The following is a 27298-nucleotide window of genomic DNA, read 5'->3' as shown; positions in this document are numbered from 1 at the left end:
GTGCGGGGTGGGTGGGTCGGCGTGTGCCCACCTTTCCGTGGGAGCCTGGTGCCACCTGGTGGCCACGACCCGCGGCGTGCGGCCCCCGCCGGTGCTGGCTCCACGGGAGCCGGGGGTGCTGGGGGAGCTGGGGGTGTCCGGGCAGCGACCTGCCCAGCCCCTCAGCTGGCTTTATTTCCCATTTCTGCAAATAATTCAAACCGCACCAATGGATGCCTTTGCGCAGCCGGACCCGGCCCCGAAAGGTGCCGCAGGAGCAGAGCCTCGTCTGTGCCAAAGACCAGCAGAAACCCCGCATCGACAGCCTGCCCAGGGGCTTACGCACAAAGTTTTTAGAAGCCCCCAGGGCCAGGGAGACGGTGGGGAGACACCCGAGCAGAGCCTGACTGTGGCTTCCCGGAGATTTTGCTCCCAGGAGTTTCTCCAGCCCCAGCACGGCTGGGAAATGGGGACTTTATCTTGCAGGGATCTTCCCCGGGAGCCCTACGGCTACCAATCCTGGGCACGGCCCTGTGACAAGTTGGGTCACAACAACACCCGAGCAAAGCTTCGATTGAAAAAAAAAACAACCAAAACATCAAAACCCATCATCCATGGCTTAGAGAAGAGCAGCAGGAAGGGTTTGCAGGCAGGAAGCCCTTCCAGACGGAGACCCCCAATCGTCCCAGCCTCCCTCTCTGTTTGGGGTGACAGGGCTGAGTCCCAGGTCAGCGGGGTCTGGGGCTGCAGGCGATTAATTCTGAGTTAATTCTGTATTGCAACAGAAATGCACAAGGTACATCACCAAGATGTACCACTGTCTTTGAATAAATCGGCTAGCCCCCATAGATGGGGTACAGCCCAGCCCTGAGAGCTGGGGGTGTGTGTGTGTGTGTATTCCCGGCCCCTCTCCTACAGCTGGGGCAGATCCAGCTGAACCCTGGTCCCTGTAGCTGGGGGGGGAAGAGCGCTGCCCACCTTCTCCCACCAGCACCTATAGATGGGATGGCCCTAGTCCTCTGCCCTATAGCTGGGGTCCAGCCAACGTCTCAGCCCCTACAGCCGGGGAGGAAGGTCCCAGCTCCCCCCCGTAGTCAGGGAATATCTATGTCCCAGCCCCTATAGCTTGGGGAGACAGGGGTCTCACCCTGTCTCCTATAGCCTGGGTCCGACTGTGTCCCAGCCCCTATAGCGGGGTCTCCCAGATCCCCCTCTCTATAGTAGGGCCTGGCCGTGTCCCACCCCTTATACCCATAGGGGAGGCTCAGCCACCTCCCCTATAGCTGGGGCACACCTATACCCCTGCCCATATAGCCAGGGGGACCACAAATCCCTCCCCTATAGTTGGGGCACGCCAGCCCCTACATGGGGGGGGATGTCACAGCCCCCTCCCTCGTACCTGGGGCACACCTATACACCAGCCCCTATAGCTAGGGGGGGGTCACAGCCCTTCCCCTATACCCGGGGCACACCTGTACCCCAGCCCCTATATTGGGGGTGTCACAGCCCCCTCCCCTGTGGCCGGGGCACACCTACACCGCATCTATACCCCAGCCCCTATAGCCAGGCCCCTGCGTCCCCGGCTGCCCGCGGGTCCCCGTCCCATCCCCCCCGTCCCCCCCTCCCCGGGGGAGGGCGCTCGGGGGCCGCGGTCCCGCCGGCACCGCCCGCCATGTTTCCCGGCAGCCCGCCCTGTCCGCCGCCCGCCTGAGCCTCCCGGCGGCCGCCCCGGCCCGGCCCGGCCCGGCGGCCGCCCGCCCGCCTGCCTGCCTCCGCCGCTGGTGAGTGGGGCCCGGCGCGGCCCAGAGCCCCGGCCCGGGCCCGCCCGACGCCGCCGCGTTAGGCCGCAAAGCCTCGACCTCGATTTCCAGCGCCGGCGGGGCGCGGGGCCCGGCCGCGGCGGGGGGGGCGAGGCCGGCCTTCCAGCGGGCAGCGCGGCCGAAGGGTGGCGGGGCGGGCGGGCGGCCCGTGGCCTGCCCTGGCCGGGCGGTGGGTTAGCCTTAGGGCGGAGGGAGCGGTGCAGTTCCCCCGCCGTTCTTCATTCCAGCTGGTTTTGGGGTAAAGCTGTGCGTGTGCCGCTCGGCTCCTGCTGCAGGTTGCCCATGGGCTACCGGCTAAGGGAGAGCTGAACTGGTCCCAAGTCTCAGCACCCGTCGCCTTCTCTCTCCAGGGACGCTCCAAAGCAGAAGCAACTCCTGAAAATCTGTGGTGGCTACCATCCATCCGGTTCCCTCCGCAGGGATCCAGCCTGACAGGTCTGCTCCCAGTGGGCCCAGCGTGGAGGCGGCTCCTGTGGCTGCTGGTGCCAACAGAGAGGTCAGTTTGGGCTGGGAAAGGATTTCTGATCTGGTAATGGGAACACCAGCCTGAGCTCTGCAAGGGGAGCCCCGAGTGCGGAGTGGAGATTCCTATCGCCCAGCTGAGGACAAGGAGGAACAAACCAGAGCTGATCCACCTCCATCCCACGGGAGTGCTCTCGGGAGGGTAATTATTTCTTGTTCCTCTTGTTTTATTGGAGCAAGTCCTGTAGGAGCATGAAAGAAAGCGGCAGAGTTTGTCTGTGAAGTGGTGGATGCTTTGTGCGTCCCACAAAGGGGATCGCTTGTGGTGCTCCCAGTCTTTGAGCTGGAACCACCTGTGCCCGCTGCAGTCCCCTGAACGTCCTCTCCCCTTGTCCTCTGTCGAAGCTGGATCAGCTGCAGCTGCGTTGATCACACACATCTGAATTGGTGTTGGTTGTTGCCGGGAGTTACTGCTTACGGTTCTGGTTTAAAGGGGTGTGGTGCAGTTTGACCATGAAAATGCTACACCATGTGTGGCTGGAAGGGGCCACTTCCCGGGTCTGGAGGTGACTGCGTGTGATCCAGAGATAAGTTATTAAGATTAATTTTAAAAGTAGGTTTCACTGTGCCTGCTGCTTCCCCTGGGAAGGTGTTCCAGAATCGCATCTTACTGCTGGAAAGAAACCTTATCCAGCCTAACTATGCTAACGTTCCCTTTGTCTGCCAGCATATGTCAGGAAATACAGGAGTCGGTCAAAACTGAGAGTCAGTGAGTTCTTTTTGCATCACTTACATCATCTTCCTGAGAACTAAAAAAGTAAAACAGGCTTGAAATGAAAAAAAATGCTGCTAAGTGCAAACTGTGACTAACAAGGCTGGACGCTAGCTGTTTGAGTGGTGTGCTTTGTTTCGGTGTTTGCAGGAGTCATTAGTGGCGCTGCGATGGCCCTTCTTGTTACCGTTGGTGAGACGATCGCTGGGGTGTAGCATGTGTGTCCTCACTGGGTGCTTAGGGAGCCTCGTGGTGCGAGGAGGGGACACCGGGGGCTCCTGTTGATGTTTCCTCCTCCTGGCAGCTGAGCCCTGGGTGGCCCCAGGACCCGGGTCCCCCGGCTGCTTATGAGCCCTGCGTCCCACTGAAGGGACCCAGATCGCGTTGTTGTGCACGTGCAGGATTTGGCCTCCCTTGGGATCCTTTGTGCTCCTTCCTGATCAGATGCAGCCGACAACGAGCGAGCGCTCTGGCCCTAACAGCTGTCTCCATTTGGTTCCTGTTTGTAGCTTGGTGCCTTGGAGGAGAGAGGATGGCTCAGGAGACGAACCAAACCCAGGTGCCTCTGCTCTGTACCACGGGCTGTGGATTTTATGGCAGCCCCCGCACCAACGGGATGTGCTCCGTTTGCTATAAGGAGTTTCTGCAGAGACAGCAGAGCAGTGACCGGATAAGCCCCCCAGGTAGAGGATTTTTGTCCATGAAATCTCTCTTAAATGGGTGCCTGGATGCAAACTGTGTTAGGCAACTGGGATAGAGCACGGTACTGGTACTGACACATTTACTCCCTCCTGGAAAACTCCTGTCTTTCCCTTCTTGTGTAGACCCAAGCCTCTAAATCAAAGACCCCTGAGCCTTTGGACGTTTCTGTTCCCTGTGAGGGGTCAGTTGTCTTCCCGGTCCCAGATGACTGACTTCCCTGACCCAGCCGGCACCTTCCAGGAAGCTGTAAAACTTCACTCGCACTAACAGTGGCCCAGGTTTTTAGCTATTACCTGCTCCCTGAGTTAGGTGCTGACTGCTGGGAACCACACTAGATTCCTGAAATGAAATTTTATTTGGGAAGAATTTGGCCTTTTGGGTTTGCATGATTTTTTTTTTTTTTTTTATCTTGACAGGGTTGACAATTAAAAGCAATGAAATCAAAGGTCTGTTTCTTGCAGCTAAACAGAGCTGACATAGCACCGAGCTGGGAGGCAGCTAGGTGCACAGAAAGGATGCTCTTTCCATCGTTAGCAGGATTTTCTTTTGCTGAGAGTTTGTGCAGATGCCGCATGTGCAGCCTTTGCTATACTGGTGAGAAACGCCTTCTAGAGATCTTCCGCAGCTTTGTTCCCGAGTGTAATAATGGTTTTCCTTGAATTACCCACCTAAAATATATATTAGAAACACAGCCTGTCCTGACAAAGGGGTTTTCTAAAGACCCTGACTTAGATCCTCAGCTGACATAATAAACTAAGATGTCACTATCAAAGCCAGTTCCTTTCAGCACATGAGGATCTGGTTCTTAGACCTTGGAGAAGCTGCAAAGTAACATTGAGTTCAAGGTACGTTGGTAACTGCAGCACTTTTGTTTATACCGACAGGAGAATATTTATGCCGATGCAGAGTTTGCTTTGCGATGCTGAGGAAAAGAAGGGAAAGCAAAGAAGGAGGGAGGTGTCATGGGTGACCGAAGTCAGATTTTACCAGATGTTAAAAAAACCACGCAGTAATGGAAGGGATTCAGCACAATAACTCCTGCGAATAAACCCGCATCCCTCAAAAGGGAGCTCGCAGATCCCGGGAGCTGAACAGGTCTCTGTAAACGAGGCCTGCAGCTCTCAGGAGGATGAGCAGGGGTGTTACGATCCTGGTAACATAGATCAGTCATTCCTGATCTCCTGTAAGAATGGCTGCATTGGGTCACAGTGAGGTCCATCCAGCTATGATGTGTTGTCCCCACAGAGACCTACACACAAATTTGGAGGGGAGAGTATAAGAACGGGGATCTAGGAGCCATCCCGACCAGAGTGCACCCTCCCAGCTCCTGGTAGGGAGCTGAAAGTGCTTATCCTGCTTTCTTCTTGGCTGTCAAGCACCCGAGGAACTTGCTGACATTTTCAAGTGTTTACCAAGTCTGTGTTCTTGTTTTGTAGCCCCCAGTGGTCCCAACGGCAGCCCCATGGCTTCAGATTCAATTGCAGGGCAGCGTGCAGAGGGAGACTCCACGCCTGAGGACACGAAAGCCAGGTAGGGGCGTAGTCTATGGGGTGGGGGATCTGGAGCTGTGCTAAAAACCAGCCCTGGGACTCAAGGGGCAGGCTCTCATCCTTCGTATGGCCAAGGGGATCTGTAAATCGGGCTGCATCAAACACTCTTCGTTGTGACCCTGGTTTATCTGGAAGACTGAGATGTCCCTGATGATGGTGACTGTGTAGAGTCAGGTACCAGTGGGTGGGTAGTAAATTAAAACCTGTAGTAAACTAAGTGGCATCCTGGTTCTCGTGGAGCCAGCGCACCTTGTCTGTCATGAGCTGTCTAAAATTGCTGGGCTTCAACTAAGTGAAAGAATCTGGTGATGATCCAGCCTGGGAGCTGTGACAGCAGGATTAGGGACCTTGGTCACGTTTGATGGGAAGGAAGATAGTGCTGCATTGAGCTCTACCATCGCATTACAGTCCTGACTCATAACTCTGTTTCCCTGTCCTTGGACTTGTTTGGATGGGCTGTTGCCTTGGCTTTGCGATATAATTGGGTGGAAAAGGAAACTGAGATCATCACGGATTCATTCCATTTATGTCTATGAAGAACTTTGATCCCAAATCTCAAGGGGAATTGGCCTGCTGTACTCCTGAGCTACCTCTGGGTATAATGAAATTAACTTTATGGGCTGAAGATCTCTCCCACATAACTGTTCATCAAAAGAAAATACTTGTGTTTAATCTATGGGTGGTTTGTTTGTTTGTTGCAAATGCTCCCAGCGCCCAAACTCCTGTGACCCATCAGATGACAGCCATGAGCATATCCAGAGAAGAAAACAGCAGCGAGACAGAAGAATTCATCAAGACAGAAGAAGCCTCGGCAGCATCCTCCTCATCAGGTAGATGGTTTGGCCTTTGCGCAAGTCTGAATGACGCCGGTCTCGCAAGTCGGTTGGAGCAGCAAGTACGATACTGGCCACTAACTCCGGGGGACGATTGTTACCTCCCAGCAGTAAAGATACACCTAGCAGGAGAGCTGAGGAGAAAACGGTTTGTCTGATTCTGAAACAGGGAGGAGAGAAAATGCTGTGCCTGAGGGCAGGCCGATAGAGATTGCTTTGTGGGTTGAGGGCTGAGTAGCTGCCAGCCCTCACTCGCTGGCAGGAGGATAATCTTCCATGACGCCTATCCTAGCGAATGGCAGAAAGCCCGGAGCGTCCCACAGTCTCCTGCACGGCTGTTGTTGGCTGCATTTCCCTGCCATCTCTGGAGGGAGGAAAGGAGATGGATCCAGTGTAGTCTGGGGAGAGAGAGACGTGTTTGTGATGGTGCCCAGGGACAGCTGCTGGCCTGATGGTTGTCGTCCTGTGTGATGGGAGGCATACCTGCCCCTCAGAGGGGAGTGTTACTGCTGTCGCTGTGTTTGCAAAGTGGGTACCTCAAAGTGATAGAGGAGCTCGGGTGTCGTTGCCCAGCAGGGTGCATCCTGCAGTTGATGAGTTACAGGGTGAGCTGTTGTGTTGCAGCCGAGCCGTAACCAAGTGACACTGCATTGGAGACGCCCTCCTTTAGTTCAACTGACAGTTCGCTTGCCTTCAAAGCTAAAAAAATAACCCTGAATTGTTGGTTGCTAAAAAAACAGGCTGTAGTCACCGCACATGACTGCGCATTTTGGATTTGGTAATCCCTGGCCTGCAAGCCCAGGAGACAATTTTTAACAGCCAGGTGAGAGACTGTTTGGTGAAAGAGAGGGGTGGGAGAGACTGCCCCTTTCTTCTGATTTAGAAAGCTGTTTAGGGTCAGGTCCACAAAGCTGTCGCTGCCTCTGCCTCCTGTCTGACAGTCCTCCTCTGTCCTCTCTCTGACTCTGACTGTCTCCTTAGCCCGATTTTCAGAGCCGCGTGCGCTGCAGGTGTGTATCTGCTGGCAGCTGGAGCTCCTCCCTCCTGTTGACTTCTCTAGCCTGCTTGGGTACTGTAGGAAATCCCGCTAAGCATCAGTGACCTTTAACAATCTGGCTTTCAGAGCTCAGTTTTCCTTTTGGTAGATTAGAGGCAGCGATGAGTATCTGTGTAAAGCGTTCTGAGACCTACATATGAGGAACACTTACATAAGAGTCAGCAAAAATAATTAGTAGTACTTACAAGGGGTTAACTTTTTTTTTTCCTGTGAAGATTAACTCCAGGCTCAGCTGTGCAGTTGAGTTACTGTACATCAGCTAAGCTGTAGTGACTATCCAGATGCATGCTTAACCTATGGCAAGCACCAGGTAATTCTACTTATTACCTTTTCTCAGCCGGAGCTAAATGGCATCACGTTACCTTATGTGTGCCTTAACTAAACCGTAATATCTCCTTGGTGTTTCTGGGCCTTGGACTTAAGGAACTTGAAACGGAGAGAAAACATGAGGCTGTGCGAGGTGTGGGTCTCTGTGGAACAAGGCAAATCTCACAGCCTGGGGGATGTCGGCCAGGGCAAGGTGCACACAGAGGTGTCTGGCAGAGGCCCAGAATCACAGGGCACCAAGAAACTCCTGCAATAAAACAAATGTGTCGCTTGGTTTATCAAGAAGTATAGTAAAACTCTTGTGTCTGTTTCAGGTACCCTGCTTGAAATATCCCAGAACACAGCTGAGGGCAAGGCAGCTTCAGAAAAACCCAAACAGAAGAAGAATCGCTGCTTCACTTGCCGGAAGAAGATAGGGCTAACTGGTAAGACCCTGGCTGTGGGGAAAGCTTGCCTGTGGCTTAAGTAGTCTGGTTTCGTAGCCCTGCGGGCGGATCTCCTTGTGCTGTGATGCTGCCTGCGTTCAGAGGTTGGTGTGGGTCAGTGGTTGGAAGTACCCTCCAAAACGTCTCTTTACATCCGCAAGACAGGTGCTGCAGGGGAGGTAGGAGGGGAGCTCCGACCTGCCAGCAGTGCTGTCCGAGGCAGAGAATGTGCCGCTCGCTGCCAGGGTCCCTGCCAGCTCTTGGATGCAGGATCGCGGAACTGGATGGAGCAGTGCCTCTCAAGTTATTTCTGCCTGCTCAGCAAAAGCTGCTTGTAGAAGCAAAGGCAGTGCTCGCTGTGGATCTAATTCTGCTCCTGTTCAAGTCAGTGGTAAAGCTTTCATAATAGTGACATGAACTGAGTTAGACCCAAACTAGGAAATCCCACTCCAAGACTCGTCCCATTTGTTAACGTTGCTTGGCTTCTGCGTTTAGCTTCCCGAGAGCGGGACGGTGCTCAGCGTTCAGCCTGTAAAGCTGAAGAGAGAGAGGTACTGAGGTGGTGTCAGGTGACTGGTATCAGTGGGAAAACTGCCCCTGGAAAGTGAAGCAATTAGCTTGGCTGTGGTTTGTTCATAAAAACATCATTCCCCTAAATTGACTCTGGTGTTTAGTGTTTCCCTGGAAAAAGTTAACTCCAGAGCTGTGCAGGTCACGCTGTTGTAGCGAGGCGCTCGCTTCTTTAGCCTCCTTGGTGCATCCAGCAGCCAGGGACTGCACACACGCTTCCGTGTTCGTCGCATGTAGGCTGCTTTGTCAGAGTCTGGCCCCCAGGAGGTTTGCCCGGTGTCTGGCCCCGTGGAGCCTGAGCTTGCCAGGAGATTTGAGGGTGCTGTCATAGAAGAAATGTGGGTTTATAAGCCTGGGACTGGGCAGGGTACTCTGTGCCTGGCCTTCAGAACTGCAGGGAGGGTTGTTTTCCTGGATGGGTGTTTCCTTAAGAGCTTCAAACTGTGAGAAGTTTTCGTCTCCTTTGGGGATCAACTTGCTGTGAACTTGCCGAGAACTCCTGTGAATTCAGGGCATTTAGGGTAAAATGAGTTTTCTCAAATAGAGTAAACTGGCACCTTGTAGCAAGGTGTTTGTGGTCTTTACAGCCTGTAGTTGGAAAGGTGTGAAAGGGGAGGGCGTGATTCACTGCCAGTGTGATGGGAGCTGATCTGTTGGCCTGCAGCAAAACCCTTCCCTGCTCCCTGCCTCAGTTTCCCCATGTGCTGTGATAAGCTTGCGCTTCTGAACAGCATTGTCTCCAAGTGAAGTGCTAAATGATGAATTTTGAAGCCTAAATAGCTCAAAAGTGATCCTAACGAGGTGAAGGTTTTGCTGTTTGCTGGCTTACTGCTGGTCGGTCCAGATGCTGCTGTGTGACGCGTGGGGAGCCAGCCTGGCTCGGAGGGCTGAGCTCCAGCTCAGGCTGCCTGCTCGCTGCCTGGGGAGCCTGGTCTGGATTACCAATCTGGCACTCTGCGGTCCCCAGCATGTCCCTTGTCCCCGGGGAGCGCGGAGAGCAGCTGCTGTGGGAGCGTTTCCCACTGCCATGACAGCTGGGGCTGCCCAGAGCATGCGTGTGCTCACGGGAGCAGCTAAGCCTGGGGAAACTGAAGAGCAACCCATGGTCTTCCCCCACGCTGACACTCCCTTTCGCCTGTCGGGGACAGCGGCCCCCTCCCTTGTCTGACCCTTTTTCTGTGTTAGTGGAGTTTCCTGGCCTGGCAGGAAGGAGCGGGGGCCCTGCTGCCTTCCCGTCCAGCTGGACAGGGATTAACGCAGCTTTGTTTCTCTGCTCTTCCTCCCTTCAGGCTTCGACTGCCGCTGCGGGAACCTGTTCTGTGCCATTCACCGGTACTCCGACATGCACGCCTGCCCCTACGACTACAAGGCAGAAGCCGCCGAGAAGATTCGTAAGGAGAACCCCATCGTTATCGCTGAGAAGATCCAGAAGTTGTGAAGGGGGCTGAGCCGCTCAAACTGCAGACAGGTGGCCTGGTGCTCCTCTCCTTCTTCCCAGCCTTCCTGCTCTTCCTCCCAGCCCCATCAGTGGTGCAATGGGGATTCCAACAGCACACAGCAACCAGCACCCGGACATAGGGACTTCTCGCACCTCCTTGGCAGACACTTGCTGTTCCTTCTTTCCCTTCCTGCCTGTCTGACAGCCACAGCCCAGCCGATCCCTTCTTGACCAGCTTCCCAAGGGAAAAGGGACTGTCCTGCCCTGCTGCTCCAGTGCTGAGACCTTTGGACTTGTCTTCTGCCGGCGCAGTTTGCGTGGCGCGGGCAGCCAGGCTCTTCCAGGCAGCCTTTCCCTTCATCCAGCAGCTCCGAGTCCTGTGAAACCACCCAGGACTCGTGGCTGGAGCCTGTCAGCTGCTGCTGGACTTTGTTCCCTCTGCCCTTCCATTTCTTTGTGGCGGATGTAAAACCGGGAGCCGGGGAATCCCGGCAGCAAGGCTGCCCTCTGCTCCCGAGAGGTGTTTGGTCTCAGATGCAGAAAAGAGGATTCTGTAGTTTTAACGCCCCAAATACCCCTCCCTTTGAGACGCTGTTGTTGAAGCACCGCGATGGTTAGGCAGCAGGGCACCAGCACAGTAAAGTTATTTTGTGGCTTGAAGCAATGTAGACACGCTCCAGGCGCAGGTCAAGGCCTTTAGGAAGGTACCACTCGCTGCCTCTTGCCACAGGGAGGGAGCCGGCCAGGCTTGCTGCGGCCAGGGATGTGGCTGGACACCCTTGCACCAGCCTCCTGTGCTTCAACACCCCCTGAATAACTGCTGGCCCCTTCCCAAGCGAGGTTTGTTGTAACACAGCAGCGCCTGCGCCTCTCCTCTCCCCTCCACTCCCTGCCTTCTGCCTTACACGAGTCTTTCTCATCAGGGTTGTGCACAAAGCTCAGATCGCCAAACCTCCGCTTCCTTTCCTGTCCCTGCATGCAGGCAGATGGCGGGGACCCTTCCTCCCCCGTGGGCCTCGCTGATACTCGGTGACAGCTTTTCTCCCTGTGAGCACGTTGGCTCGGGAAGCCCACCCAGCTGCCCTGCTCTCCTGTCTCCCTGCTTGTCCCCATGGGAGGAGAGGCAGAGCCAGATGCAAAACGCTCCAAAAGATGGACAGAGGGATGTGGGACACAGGTAAAGGCACATGGAGGGCTGCAGGGTGCATGGAAAGTCAGGAGGAGGATCCTGGGGTGCCCATAAGCACAGGCAAGGGCTTTCAGAAAGGCCTGTGGAGAGCCCCGGGGAGCAGCGAGAGGCACTTGGGAGGGCTCTGGGCCCTCTGAAACACTCATAGAGGTCTCAGGGTTTCTGGAAGACTCAGGGAGGGCTCTGGGGTAGAAGAGGAGGTGAAAGGAGAGCTTTGGGGTACACTGAAAGCGCTTGGGTGCCCTAAAAGGCACTTGGAGTGCTCTGGGGTGTGCACACACACGTGGAGGGCTTTGGGGTGCAGGGAAAGCCAAATGCCAGGCTTGGGAGCACTCCAGAAAAAACGTGGAGGTCTCTGAGGCTGTTAGAAAGGATAACGCGGGGCTCAGGTACACAGCGCAAGGCAGGCAGAGGCTCCCACACTGAAAGCCTCCTCCACACCACGCAGGGTCTGTGCCCACCTTGCCGGGGAGGATTCTCCTCTCTGGGAACGCCAGGAGTGGGGCTGCAGCCATGGTGCTCCTGGCGGTCTCGCAAACAGAGAAACACGGACAGGTCCTGAGGGAAAAGCAGCGGCCTCTGCCCCACTTCTGGCCATCCCACGCTTTGGAAGCGTTTCCCTCTGCATCAGCTCGTATAAGGGCGTCGGGGAGCGGTGCTGCAGGGGCTGAAGCAGCAGCCAGGAGAAGTCACGGCAGCTCCTTCCAAGTGTGAGTTTGTTCCCTGGTTTATGGCAATTCTGCCCCAGTGATTGCAGGGGGATTGTTCCGAAGGCTTTAGTTTTCCTGTCTGATTTCAGCCAAAGCGGTGTGTGCCTTGCGGCAGCTATCATCATATGGTGTTGCTGGGAGGATTCGGACCTCCAAAAATGATGCAAATCTCCTGGCAGCGCGGAGCAGAGGCGAGGCTGGGTCCTGCCAGCCTTTTCCTCAGGTTTGTGCTTCTGGGCAATATAAGCGTCACGTCCGGAGCACGCGAGTGGTGGCACGTTTCAGTGCTGGGACGCACCTGGGCCGTACGTGCAGTGCCGGTGGTGCATGGCGAGGCTGGATTTCGCCATTGAGGTTTTGGCTGAGAACGAGCCGTCGCTCTGGAGGGGAAGAGTTGTGAGAAATTGCCACTGCCCCTTGCCTTGCATTCACACGAAGGGCGCGAGTCCCTGGGGAGGGAAATCGGCTCCCGCGGATGCAACGGGAACCAAAAGGGGCAGCCGCCTGCTTTTCCACCACCTACCTTTTTCCCTTTTATTTTTTTTTCCTCTTCAGAAGTGTAAATATTAATACAGTCTAGTTTGCTTGGCTGCTGTGGATGGTTCATTACGGGCACGCATGTGTCACGCAGCGTCTCAGCACTGGGCTCCTGTGGGGCTCTGTGCCTCAGTTTCCCCACGGCTAGGTAACTAATGGTGCCCGGTGCTGGCACCTGGCATCCTGGGGCCGTATCCAGCACTCCTGAGGGACCAGAATTCCTTCTTGGTGGGGGAGCTGCCATCTCCACCCGCGTTTTCAGGGCGGGAGTGGGACCCCACGGTGCTTGTGAAGCCGGGATGGGTGGCGGGGTTGAGCCCGGGCCTATGGTCCCACCGGGGCCTAGGCCCGGGCTCAACCGCCCCCACACACCCCGGGGTCCATTTTAAGGGTTTGGCATCTGGATGAAGGGGGGGCGGTCGTGGCCACGCGTGAGCTCCGTGCGGGGGTTCGTTCCCGCTCTCCGTCCCTCGGCGCCGGCAGCCCTGAGGCTGGGGGGGGGGATGAGGCGGCCCCCGGTGAAGGCCGCGCCGTTCCCTTGGCAACGTGGGGGCGGGGCGTTGGCGCCACTTCCGGGAGGCGAAGGGGCGGGGCCAAGCAGTGCAGCGCCGCCCCCGCCTCGGAGGACCCCACCGGCCGCCCGTCCCTTCGGCAGCCCCGGGCGCGGGGGGGGGGCGGTGGGGGCCGGACCGGAGCATGTCCAGGTACTGGGGGCGGGGGGGGTGTCACCTCGGCGTGAGAGTGAGGGGGAGGCACGAGTGGGTGCTGGGGGGGGGAACCATGCACAGGTCAGTGGGGGGGGCCCACAGCCGTTGGTGGGGGGGGGCAGAGCGGTCGTGGGGGGGGACCCACACTGGTTAGTGGCGGGGGGGGGGGCACACGGGTCAGTGTGTGGGGACACACGGGGCAGTTGCGGGAGGGCCCCACAAGGGTCAGTGTGTGGGGAGGCCCGCAGCAGGCAGCGGGGGGGCCCAACCGGGTCGGTGGCGGGGGGGGCGCTCACAACGGTCGTGGGGGGGGCCCTCACGGGTCTGTGTGTGTGTGGGGACACGCGGGTGAGTCGCGGGGGGAGGGGTGTCCCACACCGGTCAGTGTGTGGGGAGGCCAGCAGCAGGCAGTGGGGGACCCACGCAGGTCAGTGTGGGGGCGGGGGCGGGGGGGGGGGGGGCCCAAACGGGTGAACTGGGGGGTTCTACAGCGCTTTGTGTGGGGGAGGGGGCCCACACGGGTCAGTGTCTGTGGGGGCATGCGGGTCGGTTGGGAGGGGTCCCATACTGGTCAGTGTGTGGGGAGGCCCACAGTGGGGGGGGGGGGTCCCATAACCGTCTATGTGCGTGGGAGGCCCACAGTGGTCGGGGGGGGGCGGTCCCGCAATCGTCAGCATGTGGGGAGGCCCACACCGGTCAGTGGGGGAGTGGGGGCCCGCAGTGATCATGGAGGGGGTCCCAGTGGTCAGTGTGTGGTTGGGGAGGGGGGAGCCCACAGCAGTCAGTGGGGGGGCCACACTGGCCAGGGTGTGGGGGGGTCCCATGCCTGTTGGGGTGGGCGGGGGCGGAGAGGGCCACGCTGGTCAGTGGGAGAGTGTCCCAGATGGGTTGGGGTGTGTGGGGGACCCCCCCACACCTGTCAGTGGCGAATGAAAGGCTCACACCAGTCAGTGGGGGTCCCATGTGTGTCAATGTGTGTCTGGGGGGGGGTCCCACAGCAGTCGAGGGGGGCCCATGCCTGTCAGTGGGAGGGGGAGGCCCACTGGTCAGTGGGGGGGGGGGGGGCCTCACATGGGTCAGTGTGCGTGTGGGGGTGGGGAGCCCCACAGCAGTCAGTGTCGGGGAGGACCCACACAGGTCAAAGTGCCTGGGGGACCCCCCCACACCATCCTGTGGGGGGTGAGAGGCCCATGCTGGTCAGTGTGGGGGGAGTGGGGGGGTCCCATGCCTGTCAGTGGGGGGGCCCACACTGGTCAGTGTGTGTGTGGAGTCCCACTGGTCAGTGGGGGGGGTCCCACAGGGGCCAGTGTGTGTGTGTGGGGGGGGTCCCACTCGGGTCAGTGAGTGGGTGCAGTGTGGATCCCCCCACTCTGGCCCTGGGGTGTGTTGGGGGGGGTCAGGGTGGATGTGGGGATCCGGCCCCCGTGCTGGCCGCGGGGCGAGGGCAGGCAGGGCCCGTGTCCCGGGCCAGTGCCGGGGTTCGGCCCGGTGCAAGCGTGACACCTGGTGTGAGTGTGACACATGGCGTGAGTGTGACACCCGCCGCCTGCGCCGCCGGCGGCCGCAGCCCTGCCCGCGCGGACCCACGCCCCGACGTGCCCGTGCAGGTCTGTGGCCGCCGGACACCCTCGGCCGCCGCAGCTGCCCACGGTCCCGCCGGCACGCGGGTGCCAAACCCGGGAGGGACGGGGCTGCTGGGTGCCACGCCAGCCCCGCCACCGCTGTGGACGGTCACCAGCCAGAGGGGGACCCGGATTCAGCCCCGGCCCCCGAAGCGCAGGGCCTGAGGCAGGGCCAGGGCACGGGGCATCCCTTCACTCTGAATATTTTGGCATATTCCGGTGCCACGGCCTTCCCCTCCCAGCCAGGCGGGAGGCCTCCCCCCTCCACCCTTTCCTCCCCTTTCCCAGCCCTTCGGAAGCAGATGGAGCGAATTCCTCGGGGTGTGGGCTGGTTTGACATTCCTCAGCGCAAGCCTGTGCCCAAACTTGCAGAAAATAGTTGTGTTTTTTCCCCCCCCCCTTTTCTCCCCACTCCCCCCTTTTTTTTTTTTGGGAGCTCAGCACTCCGGCTGCACGCCTGTGCCGGCGTCTAGAGGGGTCCTGGAGGGGCTGTGTCCTTTGTACCGCCGAGCGTGCGGCTGTTGTGGAGTGTGTGTATGTGTGCGATTGTGCGCCTGCCGCCCTCGCCTCCCCGGCGTGGGGCTGTGGTGCGTGGGGGGTGGGGGTGGGGTGCTGGGAAGTGTGGAGGGAGGTTTGGTTTTCGGGGGAGTGCGTGGGTTCCATGCGAACGTGGGGGCTGGGAGCGGTGGCTGTGTGCTGGGGGGGGACACACGGTGTCCCCTCAGTGTGTCGGGGAGGTGCATGTGTGTCCCCAGCCATGGGTCATGTGTGACTGGGGGGTGCCCGTTGCAGGGCCCTCACTGCTGCCTGACCTGCCCGCAGGCCACCACTGCTGCCTACAGACGGACGGATGGCGGCCACCCCGGCCCGCGGTGGACTGCCGGTGGCCACCGTGCTGATGGCCAGCTGAGGACCGGGCCTCTCCGGGCCGTCGTTGTTCCTGGCCTCTCCCCAATTTGGATCCCCCTCGCCGCCGTCATGAACGGGCTGTCCATCAGCCAACTCTGCTGCCTCTTCTGCTGCCCTCCCTGCCCCAGCCGCATCGCTGCCAAACTGGCCTTCCTGCCCCCGGAGCCCACCTACGCCGTGGTCCCGGAGCCGGAGCCCGTTGGCAGCACCAGCACCGGCTCCCTGCGTGGCGGCGCCGCGGGGCGATGGAAGCTGCACTTGAAGGACCGGGCAGATTTCCAGTACTCCCAGCGGGAGCTGGACAACATTGAGGTCTTTGTCACCAAAAGCAGCCGAGGGAACCGCGTTGGCTGCATGTATGTCCGCTGCGTGCCAGGCGCCAGGTGAGTCGCCCGTGGACGTGCCGGCCCGGTGCTGCTGCTGGTGGTTTGACCCTGGCCTGCCTGATGTCGGGCTGGCGCAGTGCTGGCGGGCACAGTGCCGTCCTGTCCCTCCTCTCCTTCAGCCCAGTGCCACCTCCTTGCCCCAGCCTTGCTGAAGGAGCCGCCACAGGGGTTGGAGGCATCCTGTGGGGCGGGCGAGCTCGGCTCCCGGGACCGGTCTGGCTTGTGGCTGCAGCTGGGAATGGGGTTAAACAGGGAGCGGAGGCAAAGCCGGAGGCTACAGGGATGTAGGGATTCCCTAGGCTGTCCCGCAGATTTCCCCTGATGTCACCAGTCACCCATATCTCTCCTGATGACACCAGTCACCCTGACGTCACCTGATGTCCCGGTGACATAAAGCTCCAGTTGTGAAGGGAGCATCTGTGCGAGGCTCTTGGTGAGCGTCGGGGGGGGTCTGTGCCAGCGGCTCACCCTCTGTCCCCAGCCCCGTGGCGACCACGGGGATGGGCAAGAGCCTGGGCCAACCAGGAGACGCCTGCGGTGAACTGGGTCTGCACGTTTAGTCTAATTCACAGGTGTGTTTGATCCCTCAAGAAGAGCGACGGGAGCAAAAGCCAGGAGGGGTTGAGGCACAACCCGCTACTGGTCACCCCCATGGGTCCACAAACTGGGAAGCTGGAGAGGGACAGCCCGGGGTGCGGGACGGAGACCCCCTCCTGGCTACTGGTGGCTGGCACCAGGGGATGGCACAGGGACGGGAGGGGGCTCGGCAGCTGCTCCCTGAGCCGGTGGCACGGCGCGGGGGTTGGGGTGCAGAGGGAGGCCAGCTCCCACAGCCGTCAGCACCCCGCCTGGCCCCATGCACCCGGAGAACGTGCCCTCCGAGGAACGGCGTCCGCAGAGACCTCTGTGCAGGGGAACGCAGCCCCGATCTGCCCTCGGCTTGCCAAGGGCTTCGAAGCCAGCAGGTGGGCTTGGGGTGAGGGCAGATGGCTCTCGCAGGGGTCGCAGAGCTGCGTTACAGGAGGACCGGTGGGGATGTCTGCTCTATCCCTGCATGTGTCAGCCCTCCCAAATCCCCCAGGACATCTTGCTTGCCATCTGTCCTCCCCGCAGCTCGTCGTGCCACCACCTTCCTGCTGGGCCTTTTTGGACCATCCAGGCTGGGACGGGGAGGCTCGACCTGGCCACAGAGCTCTCGCACCAACTGTGGGGCTCAGCAGGGAGCGGGTCCTGCTCCTTCCCTCTGGCAGAAGAGAGCCAAGCTTCCATCAATGCGCTATTAGTGTTAATTTTTATGATTAACATTGTTTTTCCCCTTATGGTGGAAATTTCTTGTGCCTTGTCACTCCCACAATTCACTTCTCTTCCCAGTGTCTGGTGTCTTGCCAGACTCAGGGGAGAGAAAAATCCACTGTCAGAATTCTTACTTGAAATCCCCATTGGGCAAACGGCCCCAAATCCTGAGCTTTTTACCAAAAATAGACTCAAAAGCTTGAACAGAATCATCCTGCCTTTGGGCTGCCTGTTTCTGCTGGGAGCGAGCCCCCAGCCCCGGGCGGTGAGGAGGGTCTGCGTACCTCTGGGGTTGGACCGGGGGTGTCACGAGGACCTTCCTTGGTGGCCAGAGGGGTGTTGGCCCTTCACGTCCTGGCGTTTGGCTTTTGGCCTCCAAAGTGGCCGTCCTGGCTGGTGTTGCCCAGGCACATCTGTCCCTGAGCCGCTGGCGGGGCCGGGCAGCGCGGTGGCACCGTGGCAGAGTCCCCCGTTAACCCGCTGTGCCCGTCTCTCCCCGGCACTGCAGGTACACAGTGCTTTTCTCGCACGGCAACGCCGTGGACCTGGGGCAGATGAGCAGCTTCTACGTTGGGCTGGGCACCCGCATCAACTGCAACATCTTCTCCTACGACTACTCGGGCTACGGCGTGAGCACGGGCAAGCCCTCGGAGAGGAACCTCTACTCCGACATCGACGCTGCATGGCAGGCGCTGCGGACACGGTGAGTGGGGCGCCAGGCAGGGGGAAGGGAGGACGTCCAGGAAAACCCTGCGGTCCGGCAGTCTGGAAAACAGGAAATCTCCCGGAGAGGGAACCCGGGCTGTTCCTAATGGGAAGGGGTGGCCGGAAAACAGCTGCAGGGGGAGCGAGCTGGGGGACCTGGAGGGCAGGGATGCTGCCGGGGGTATGACCTTGCCTGGGGATGCTGGCACAAGCTGCGCGCCCCATGTTGCTGTTCCCAGGCTCTCCCCTGGCTGTGCTCAGCCCCGCTTCCCTGGCCAGGCTCAGGGTGCAGCTCCATGATGGGCTCTGCCTCCTCTGCCCTGCCTGCAGCCAGGCCCAGCTCGCAGTGTGCCCCAAGGATCCGGGGGCTGCCCCATGCGGCTGCGATCCGGGGTCCACAAACCCCTCTGTAGCCCTGCTCCTGGCAAGGGTGGGCCTTGACACCCCCCCAGCTCACCTGGCAGCTCAGCCCCGGCTGCTGCCAGGTCCTGACGGGGGTGCAGGGCAGCTGCTTTGGGCCCAGCCGTGAGGAGCTGGGGGAAAGCAGGGGGTACAGAGCCCCATTCCCCCCCACCCCACCCTGAGAAACCTTACCAGGTGCTGTGGCCAGAGCAGGGTGACACCCTGGGCTGTATCTCCTGGCGATATGACTCTGGTGCTTGGGCGCTAACGTTCTCTCTCCTCTCCCAGGTATGGAATCAGCCCGGAGAACATTATTTTATATGGACAAAGCATCGGCACGGTGCCCACGGTTGATCTGGCCTCCCGCTACGAGTGCGCTGCCATCGTGCTCCACTCCCCACTCACCTCTGGCATGAGAGTTGCCTTCCCCGAGACCAAGAAGACCTACTGGTTCGATGCCTTCCCCAAGTGAGTGGCCTGGGGAGGAGGGACAGGGGTCAGCTCTGGAGGGGCAGCACCCAGACCAGCCCTGGCCACGAAGAGGGGATGTGGTGAAAACTGTGGACCTCTTTCCCATGATGGGCTGAAACGTGCCCATCGGCATCCTCTTGCCTCGCATTCGGTCCCCACCGGGGGATCGTAACCCTGCCTGTGCCCCCTCTTGAGGGCCATGCCATGTGTCCACCCCACGTCCCCCGGTGGCATCACCTCCTGGCCATTCTATCCCAGCATCTTGGCCATTAGCTTTGGGGCTGTGCCACTGTCCCCTTGTCAGGTATCACAAACCCTGGAGGTCCCCAGGACCCCTCTGTTCCCCAAGGGTAATCTCTTGGGCTTTTCTTCCCCTCTGCAGAGGGCAGGGGCAGTGGGACAGAAAGGCAGTCGTGGAGCCTCATGCCTGAGGTGGGACGAGCTCTTGCTTCGCCTCTCCCTCGCAGCCAGGCCAGCGGGGCCCAAGGGACCGTCCCCAAGCCGGAAGCTGTGACCGGGAGCCACCAGCCCACGCTCTGCATCCCGATGGCCTCGTGTGGCCTTTGGGGCCGGGCTGAGAATGGCTGTGCTTCCACTCCTCAAAGCCTGGCACGGCTCATCCCGACGGGGGGAGGGCCTGGGCTCACGCTGTCCTGCAGCGGTTTCCATCAGCCCTGCCTAGGTCCCATGGGGCTGTTGTCACCGCTGTCTGGTCCTTGTCTGTCACGCCCAGGGGTGATCGCGTCCTGCAGCTCATCCTCGGCAGAAGCTCCGTGCCCCATGCTCCACTGTGCTCAAAGAGCATTTCCTGGTCCCTCTCCAGAAGGGGATGTGTTTTGGGGGGCAGGAGAAATGGGGGTGCCTTGATCCTTGTACTTACCCCCCCTCTCTTGCCTCTTCCCCACCCACCTTCTTGGCAGCATTGAGAAGATCTCCAAAATCACCTCTCCCGTCCTCATCATCCACGGCACGGAGGACGAAGTCATCGATTTCTCCCATGGCCTGGCGCTCTTTGAACGCTGCCCCAAGGCTGTGGAGCCGCTGTGGGTGGACGGGGCCGGGCACAATGACATTGAACTCTACAGCCAGTACCTCGAGCGCCTTCGGAAATTCATCTCCCAGGAGCTGGCCAGCCAACGCAACTAGCTGCAGGGTCGGGGGACAGGCAGGGGGTTTCTGCCTGTGTCTCCAGTTTTCCCAGTGTCCTTCCCCAGTCCCTGCTGCTGGAGGTGCAATGAGTTCGTACAGCCTCAGCTCCAGCCCCGGGAGAGGGCAGGAAGCCCCGGAGCGGACGGTGCGTTTCCTCTTGGACACGAGCACAACTCTCCTCCCTCCCGGTGGCAGCCCTGGCGCTGCTGGCACCACCAGCCGGGCTGGCAAGAGATGGCAGCTCCCTCCCTCCCCTTCCCCAGAAAGACGAGAGCCCACCCTCTTGATGGCAAATCCTTGGCTTCGGGCATGTCCTCGTCCCCTCTCCTAAAACAGCGCATCCCTGAATTCCTCCTGGCCTCTCTGCTGCTCTGACTATAGCAATAAGGCAAGTTGGAGAGGGGCTGGGGGCCCGGGGCCCTCCCTGGCATCGCTGTGGGGCAGGAGAGGAGGTGGCAGTTCCTGCCCTCAGTGGAGCTTTCCCGGGGTCGGCGCTGGTGGCATCAGGGTGCCTGGTGTTCGCCCCGTGGCTGGGGCAGAGCTGTGTCCCCAGGGGGAGTTTGGGGATGGGTGGAGGAGGTGTCCCCCTGCCCCACACCCCTCCTGGTCTGGCCCCGCTCTGCCTTCTCAGAGCGCTCCCTGTATTCAGGTCACCCCTGGAAAACCTCCTCCGTACCGCTTGCTCGCGGTGCGCTCGGGAAACGGGACGAGGAAACCAGGCACTGAATAAAGAGCAGAGGTTTAACGTTTTAGCCGTGTGCGCCCTTTCCCTGGGGCTGCCTCCCTGTCACCCCGCCGGGGGGACCCGCCCCAGCCCCTGGGGGTTTCAGCCCCTCAGCTTTCCCGGCTGGCCGATGCCTTGGCTGAATTGTACCTGGCCGGATCCCCAACACTTGTCACCCTCTGCTGGGGACTGGGTAGACTTGAGGTGCCAGCAGATGGGGAAGGAGCCATTGTCCCCCCAGGACGGCTGCAAAGGTCTGTCGCTTCAAATCGGGCCATGGGGGACATCGGGGGCCCATTGCCCCGCCAACCCCTGTCCCATTTGACTGAGGATCCCATGGGATCATGGGGCCAGAGGTGGAGGATGGCCTCAGCCTCCCTCGAGTGGTGGCATGGGGGGCTTGGGTGTGCTGCGGGGGACCGGGGACGTCCCCATGGCCTGCAGCATGGTCCCAAGCAGGCAGGGTCGCCCCGGGGGGGACCAAATCTTATTTTGACCCGCTCCGCCCCCCAGCCCTGTCCCTGTCTGCAGGGGCACCGCTGCGGTGCCTGGCGTGTGCTGGCCGGGGCGGCAGGCGCGGGGGGCACCCCACTGAGCGCTGGGGTTTGTGCTTTTTGGGTCAGCGCCTGCTCTGAAATGGCCCTGGGAAGAGCTGTTCAAAGCCCCTGTGGGTTTTCCTGCCCTCGGGGCACCCCTCGCCCCAACCTGAACAGCAAAGCACCACTCTGCCCCTTCCCGTGCCCACAGGGACCCCCATGGGGTTCCCAGGCACTGGTTCCCCCCTCAGTGTCCCCGTCACCCTCGTGTCCCCTCCTCCCCAGTGCAGGGCCCTGGCGCGCTCATGTGAGGAGTGATAATCTCCTTACGCAGCTCTCGGGGGGGCTCAGGGGCCTCGTGGTGGGGCCTCGCCACAGCCCCACGCTCGGAGCACTCAAATGCATCTATTGTTTGGGGCTGGGAGCTGGTGGGGGGGGGAGGTGGAGGGTATGGGACCCCCTGCTCCCCACACATCCCTTGCATCCCCACAGGACCAGGGCAGGATCCTCCGCAGCGATGGGGGGACGCTTCCTTGGGGCTGGGGCTCTGCAGGAGATGGAAGAGGATTTGGGTGTCGGGGCTCTGGGTGGTCTTGCCCCTTTTCCAGGGGTTGGGGGTCGGGATGTCTGGCTTCTCCCCGAGCATCCCCCCAGCCCTCCCCTCCCTTCCCCAGCTCCCCGCAGGCAGCTGCCGGCCGGGTTTAGAGTCTTTATCTCACACGTGTGCTGGAAGCCAAAGCCCCCGCTGTCACCCAGCCCGGCTCCCCTCCTCTCCCGGCCCCGATTAACGGGGCTGGAGCAGCCCCTAATCCCGACACAGAGACGTTTTGTTTGCGCCAAGGGTATTTTTATCCTCTTACTGCTGCCTGTTTCCTGTTGAGCTGCGGATGCTTTCGAGCTGCGTGGCCGGCAGGATGTCTCAGGGATGGCGGTTGGGTTCAGGGGGATGTCGGGGTGGCTTGAGTTTGTCATTACTGTGTCTTGATTTAAAAAAAAAAAGAAGGTGAAAGGTCAGGAAAGTTCAGCCGGCTTCCCAAAATTTAGACCCAGCTGGGGTATGTGGGATCCCGATGAGACGGGCGTCTCCGCTGCTGCCACCGTAACGGGAAGCTGTGACCCGGGAAGGGCTGTGATCTGTCACCATCAGGGGTTGGGGCTTTTTGGGTCTGGATCCTTCACTGCTCCTGGCCCAAGAGGGCCCAGGCTGTGTCCTCCCCCGGGCAGGAGCAGCCGGAGCGAGGAGGGAGAGATGGAGCAGCTTCAAGCCATACGCCAGCTGCAGGATCCCCAGAAGGCATGAGCCAGGCCTGCCCCAGAGGTCCTGGGCGCAGCGTCCCCCCCCAGTGGGACCAAACTGGGCCACAAGCCACCGGGATGGCACTTTGTGGCCCCACCGCCGGTGCCACGGTTTGGGAGCACCGGGAGGGGATGGGTTGGGGCTGCACCTGGACGGGGTTTGGCGCCTGGAGGGGGTACTCTGCTGAAACCGCAGTCTCAGCAGGGCGGGGAGGAGGGGAAAGGCAGAGTCAAGCCTCATAGTGTCCCCAAAGTCCCTCCCGCAGCCACAGCAGAGGGGGCACAGCACAGGCGTCCCCCTGGTCGTTTTGAAGTCCTCAGACAGATGAGCCGGGGCACAGGCGGCTCCGGCTCCCGTTGCTGTGGAGTCACAGGCACACGGCTGGGCTGCGGGGTGTCTGTGTGGGGGTGTACGTGTGTGTACGTGTGTGTACATGCCTGTGTCTGCGTGTAATGGTGGTGAAAGGGACAACCGGCCACCCAGGCATCCCGCAGGAGAAAGGACGGGATACCCACTGCGACAAGCCCTCGGCAGAGGCGCGATGCCGGTGCGGACAGGGCTGTGGCCAAGGCCGGGCAAGAGGGACGTCGGGCTCACCAGGTGACTGGCCAAGAGGGGTTTACGTCTCTTTTGGGGCATAAATGAGGCTTTTGATGTCCAGGGCCTGCGTGCCACAGTCATGAGACCCCGTTCACAGGCCGAGCTCAGTCATGGGATCCAGGAAACTGAATTAAAGCGTCTTAAGGGGCTTTTTTCCAAGCTCTGCTCTGGTTTTTCACGTGCTTGTCATATGAACAAAGATGGTATAAAAGGGCAGAGGGGAAGGATCCCATCCATGGTCAGGCTGAGGAGAGGGGAGGGCACCGGAGGAGGGATGCCAGGGTGAGGGGCTCCGCACGGCGCTGGCTAAGATGGAGGGAAGGGGACAGGAGAGGATGAGGAGAGGACGCGCTGGCAGCAGCCCCTGGCTCTGCCCTGCCAGGTGAGTGAGGCAGTGACCTGGGGCCAGCGGGGGACAGCTGGGGACAGGGACGCCGGCAGGTCTGGGGGCGCAGAGCCCGTCTGCTCCTCGAGCAGCACAGATGCTGTCAGCATCCCAGCGTGCTCTGACACCAGCCGGCACTTCCCTAGTGAGAGGTGGCGAGTGTGGCACTGCGGCACGGGGAGCAGGGAGCGCACGGTGCAGGGAGACACCCAGGGTGGTGGGTGCCCGGCGGTCCCCGGGGTCCCCCCGTGCCGGGTCGGGTCCCAGGAAGGGCGCCTGGGCCTGGGCTCTGCGGGTGGGCAACCGCGGGATGGGCCTGGGCAGCCCTGTGCTGCACACATCCATGTGCACACCCCCACACGCGTGTACATGCGCACCCCCTCATGTTTGCACATGTGAACCCACACATCCACCTGCACCCCCCCAAAAAGCCCCGCTCGCACCCTGCACACCCGCCATGTCCCAGCCTGTCCCCAGGCGGCAGAAGCAGCGCCGGGCGCGTCCCCGGGCTGGGTTTCACCCGCTGCAGGTGGGGCGCGGGCTGGGGGTCCCCTGGGCTCCTGCCCCCTTCCCTCCCCTCCTGGCTGCCATCTCTCCCCCGTCTGCAGGAGCGCTCGGCGGGAGGATTGCGGGGCCCCGGCCCCCTGCCCCCTGTGAGCTTCCCTTTGTCATCCTATGCCTGAGCGATGCCTGGAGGCTGGGATGGTGAAGGGAGGCCCACGGGCTGCCACAGCCCTGCGGCGACGACGCCTGGAGAGCACACGCGGGACCACGCACCTGGGGCCTGAGTCCTGAGGGGGCTGGGAGCACTCTTGGGGGGCTGGAACGTCCCCCTGGGGGGGCAGAACCTCCCCTTGGGGGGCCAAGGAGCATCCTTGGGGGGCTGAGAGCACCTTTGGGGGGCTGGAGCCACACTCTGGGGAGCTGGAGCATCCCCCTGGGGAAGGAAGCACTCTCGGGGGGCTGGAGTCTCCCCTTTGGGGGCCAAGAGGACGCTGGGGGGCTGGGAGGACTTCTGTGGGGCTGGAGCAACACTCTGGGGGGTCAGAAGCATCCTTGGGGGTCCAGAGCAGCCTCCCCGGGCTGGGCGATACCCAGAGGGTTGGTGCTGGGCAGCGTGGGATGCAGCAGCTGGGCCGTTGCCCCCGGATGGGAATGGGGTGACAGGGGGTCACAGAGCACCCCTGTCCATGGCGGAGCAGGGGCAGGAGGGGTCTCCCACAGGGACAGGGACCATGGCAGGACACACGTGGGGCGGTACCAGGACAGGGAATCAGGAGTCCCGGGACGGGTATCACCCCCTGCACCCTGCGAAGAGACGACCCTGTGTGCGGATGTTTCAGCAGCTCAGGGGGAGCCCCCGTTCTCCTACCACCCCGGGACTTTCTCCAGCTTTCCAAACTCCTGGCTGGCACCTCGTGCCAGGGACGTGCCGGGAAAAGGGGAAAGTGGGTGCAGAGAAAAGCTGTAACCCCTCCACTGTGGGGAGCAAAAACTTGCCCAGGGGGGTGCTTTTTTATGGTGATGCAAAATAAGATGCACAGAGCAAAGGTTGTCAAGGTGGGAGGCTCCCACCTCACATCTCCGGCTTATTCATAGAATCAGAGAATCATGGAATAGTTAGAGTTGTAAGGGACCTTAAAGCCCACCTAGTGCCACCCCCTGCCCTGGGCAGGGACACCTCCCACCAGCCCAGGTTGCTCCAAGCCCCGGCCAACCTGGCCTTGAACCCCTCCAGGGACGGGGCAGCCACAGCTTCTCTGGGCAACCTGGGCCAGGGGCTCACCCCCCTCACACCAAACAATTTCTGCCTCACATCTCACCTCAATCTCCCCTCTTCCAGTTTCAAACCCTTCCCCCTCGTCCCATGGCTCCCCTCCCTGCTCCAGAGCCCCTCCCCAGCTTTCCTGGAGCCCCTTTAGGGCCTGGCAGGGGCTGGAAGGTCTCCGCGGAGCCTTCTCTTCTCCAGGCTGAACCCCCCCAGCTCTCTCAGCCTGTCCTCCCAGCAGAGGGGCTCCAGCCCTCCCAGCATCTCCGGGGCCTCCTCCAGCCCCGCTCCAACAGCTCCGTGTCCTTCTGCTGTCGGTGCCCCAGCGCTGGAGGCAGCACTGCAGGGGGGTCTCACAGAGCGGAGCAGAGGGGCAGAATCCCCCCCTCGCCCTGCTGCCCACGCTGCTGGGGATGCAGCCCAGGCTGCGGGGGGTTTCTGGGCTGCCAGCGCACGGTGCCGGGGCGTGTGAAGCTTCTCCCCCACCGACACCCCCAAGTCCTTCTTCTCGGGGCTGCTCTCCAGCCATTCTCTGCCCAGCCCGGGTTTGTGCTACGGGTTGCCCTGACGCTTTTTTTTTTGGCTCTTTTCCCCAAAAAAACCAATTCCAATTCACCCAGCCACACGTTTATCACAGGGTGGGGATCGGCAGGAACCCACTGCCCACAGGAGCTGCTTCACCTGTGGCTGGGCCCGGGCTGGTGGGTGGGGGTGATGTTTTGGGGACACCTCTGAGCCCCAGCCACCCCAGGACCTCCTGCCCTGCGAAGCAAACTGGGGAGCGGAGGGACGTGCCCACACGGGGACCCAAGGTGCTGTGACAACCCTGCCACGGACCCAAAACCTGTCCTGAAGTTGTTCCCGTCCTTAACTTAAATTGGACATTTCGCCACTGTGCCGGGAGGCAGAGTGAGCATCAGCCCGGTGTCCCGAGGACAATCAGGGAAATCCCCTCATTTCTCTGCAGAGGGGTCAGGAGCTTTTTTGGGGGAGATTAAGGTCAGTCTTGGGGATCCATTAGTCAATCTGGGACGCTTTGGTGGGGGGTTCAGGTCCTTGGCAGGGTCAGACCCACCAGGATGGGTGAATTTGGGGGTCCCTGTTCTCAGTGGGGCTGCCTCAGTGTGTGCAGCGACCCTCAGGACCTTTTCCAGTGCTGCTAACTGGGAGCCGAGTGGGCATCCCAGTTTACTGGGCTGCCCCTTCCCATGTCGGGGGGAAGCGGAAGCGTAGCCAGGATTGGCCTGAATCAATTTCAGGCAGTTTTTCCTCGTAGGGTCCTCCACATGGTTTATTGTATATTATTTTACTTCATTTTGCCAGCCTGTGAGTTGAGTAAGCATGGGGTGAGAATTATAAGGAAGGGAAATAACGTTATTCAGCATATGTCTTTCTACAGAGTCCTCTCTATTACTGCTGAAGATATATAAAATAGATTTATCTATCACATAAAAATGCCTTTTTTTTTTCTGGGAAAGAATAACTTGCTTTGCTAGCACCGGTGGGAGGCAAGGAGGTGGCTGGCAGGAGCGTGTGTGGGGACGCTTGGCGTGAGCCCTCCCCAGGTACCTTGTATAGCACCTCGTGTCGGTGGCATGGTTCTGCCACAGGGAAGGCTGTTGATCTCCTGGTGTTTCCTGCTTTTTAAAAGCTTTTTATGGATTATTCAGGTTTCCCAGCTGGCAGCTGCTGCCCCCAAACCTCAGCAGTGCTGGGGCATCGGTCTCCTGCTCGCTCCTCTGGGCACTGGCCAGGCACGGTGGTGGGTTCCTCTCCTGACACCTTCAGCTCCTGGACTCGCTCTACTGGGACACCGTCGGGGAGCGATGGGTGGGGAGGAGGCAAAATCTTCGCCTTGCTGCAGTGCCATATTTGAAAATAAAGTGGTTGGTTGCTGTTTTTTTTTAAAAACAGTACTATGAAACATGACTTCTGTGATCCCTCCTTTGTCCTTCCTTGGGGCCAAGGACGAC

General features: G+C 60.3%; 2 protein-coding genes across 5 annotated transcripts; both read left to right on the top strand.

The window, feature by feature from the left end:
- The first annotated feature begins 1623 nt into the window (after positions 1–1623).
- LOC134526401 (AN1-type zinc finger protein 5-like) lies at positions 1624–12424 on the top strand. Of its 3 annotated transcripts, none has more exons than XM_063358249.1 (7): positions 1624–1760; positions 2150–2295; positions 3543–3716; positions 5172–5265; positions 5997–6115; positions 7817–7927; positions 9787–12424. In XM_063358249.1, exons 3-7 carry the CDS (start codon positions 3566–3568, stop codon positions 9933–9935), a joined length of 624 nt encoding a protein of 207 aa, XP_063214319.1. In that variant the 5' UTR covers positions 1624–1760; positions 2150–2295; positions 3543–3565; the 3' UTR covers positions 9936–12424. The 3 variants fall into 3 exon arrangements, with proteins under 3 accessions (XP_063214319.1, XP_063214317.1, XP_063214316.1); XM_063358247.1 differs by having other exon boundaries at positions 2150–2463; XM_063358246.1 differs by lacking the exons at positions 1624–1760; positions 2150–2295 and adding an exon at positions 4152–4329 and having other exon boundaries at positions 3579–3716.
- Positions 12425–12955: 531 nt separating this feature from the next.
- On the top strand, positions 12956–20767 carry ABHD17A (abhydrolase domain containing 17A, depalmitoylase). 2 transcript variants are annotated; one of them, XM_063358309.1, is made up of 5 exons: positions 12956–13075; positions 15523–15992; positions 17797–17991; positions 18684–18863; positions 19787–20767. In XM_063358309.1, the coding sequence occupies exons 2-5, from the start codon at positions 15679–15681 to the stop codon at positions 20010–20012; spliced, it is 915 nt and encodes a 304-aa protein (XP_063214379.1). In that variant the 5' UTR covers positions 12956–13075; positions 15523–15678; the 3' UTR covers positions 20013–20767. The 2 variants fall into 2 exon arrangements, with proteins under 2 accessions (XP_063214379.1, XP_063214377.1); XM_063358307.1 differs by having other exon boundaries at positions 15493–15992.
- The last annotated feature ends 6531 nt before the right edge of the window (positions 20768–27298 follow it).

This window comes from Chroicocephalus ridibundus, chromosome 22, assembly GCF_963924245.1.
Source record: "Chroicocephalus ridibundus chromosome 22, bChrRid1.1, whole genome shotgun sequence".
NCBI classification, from domain to species: Eukaryota; Metazoa; Chordata; class Aves; order Charadriiformes; family Laridae; genus Chroicocephalus; species Chroicocephalus ridibundus.
The sequence above is the reverse complement of the archived record's forward strand: the minus strand, read 5'-3'. Positions and strand labels throughout refer to the sequence as shown.

Bases quoted from the DNA above. Each gene is read 5' to 3' on its own strand.
- LOC134526401 (XM_063358246.1), top strand. From the start codon at position 4,170: ATGAAATCAAAGGTCTGTTTCTTGCAGCTAAACAGAGCTGACATAGCA. The intron at 4,330-5,171 runs GTGAGAAACGCC...CTTGTTTTGTAG, and splicing joins GTGCAGCCTTTGCTATACTG to CCCCCAGTGGTCCCAACGGC. The intron at 7,928-9,786 runs GTAAGACCCTGG...TCCTCCCTTCAG, and splicing joins GAAGAAGATAGGGCTAACTG to GCTTCGACTGCCGCTGCGGG.
- ABHD17A (XM_063358309.1), top strand. From the start codon at position 15,679: ATGAACGGGCTGTCCATCAGCCAACTCTGCTGCCTCTTCTGCTGCCCT. The intron at 17,992-18,683 runs GTGAGTGGGGCG...CTCCTCTCCCAG, and splicing joins TGGCAGGCGCTGCGGACACG to GTATGGAATCAGCCCGGAGA. The intron at 18,864-19,786 runs GTGAGTGGCCTG...CCTTCTTGGCAG, and splicing joins TGGTTCGATGCCTTCCCCAA to CATTGAGAAGATCTCCAAAA.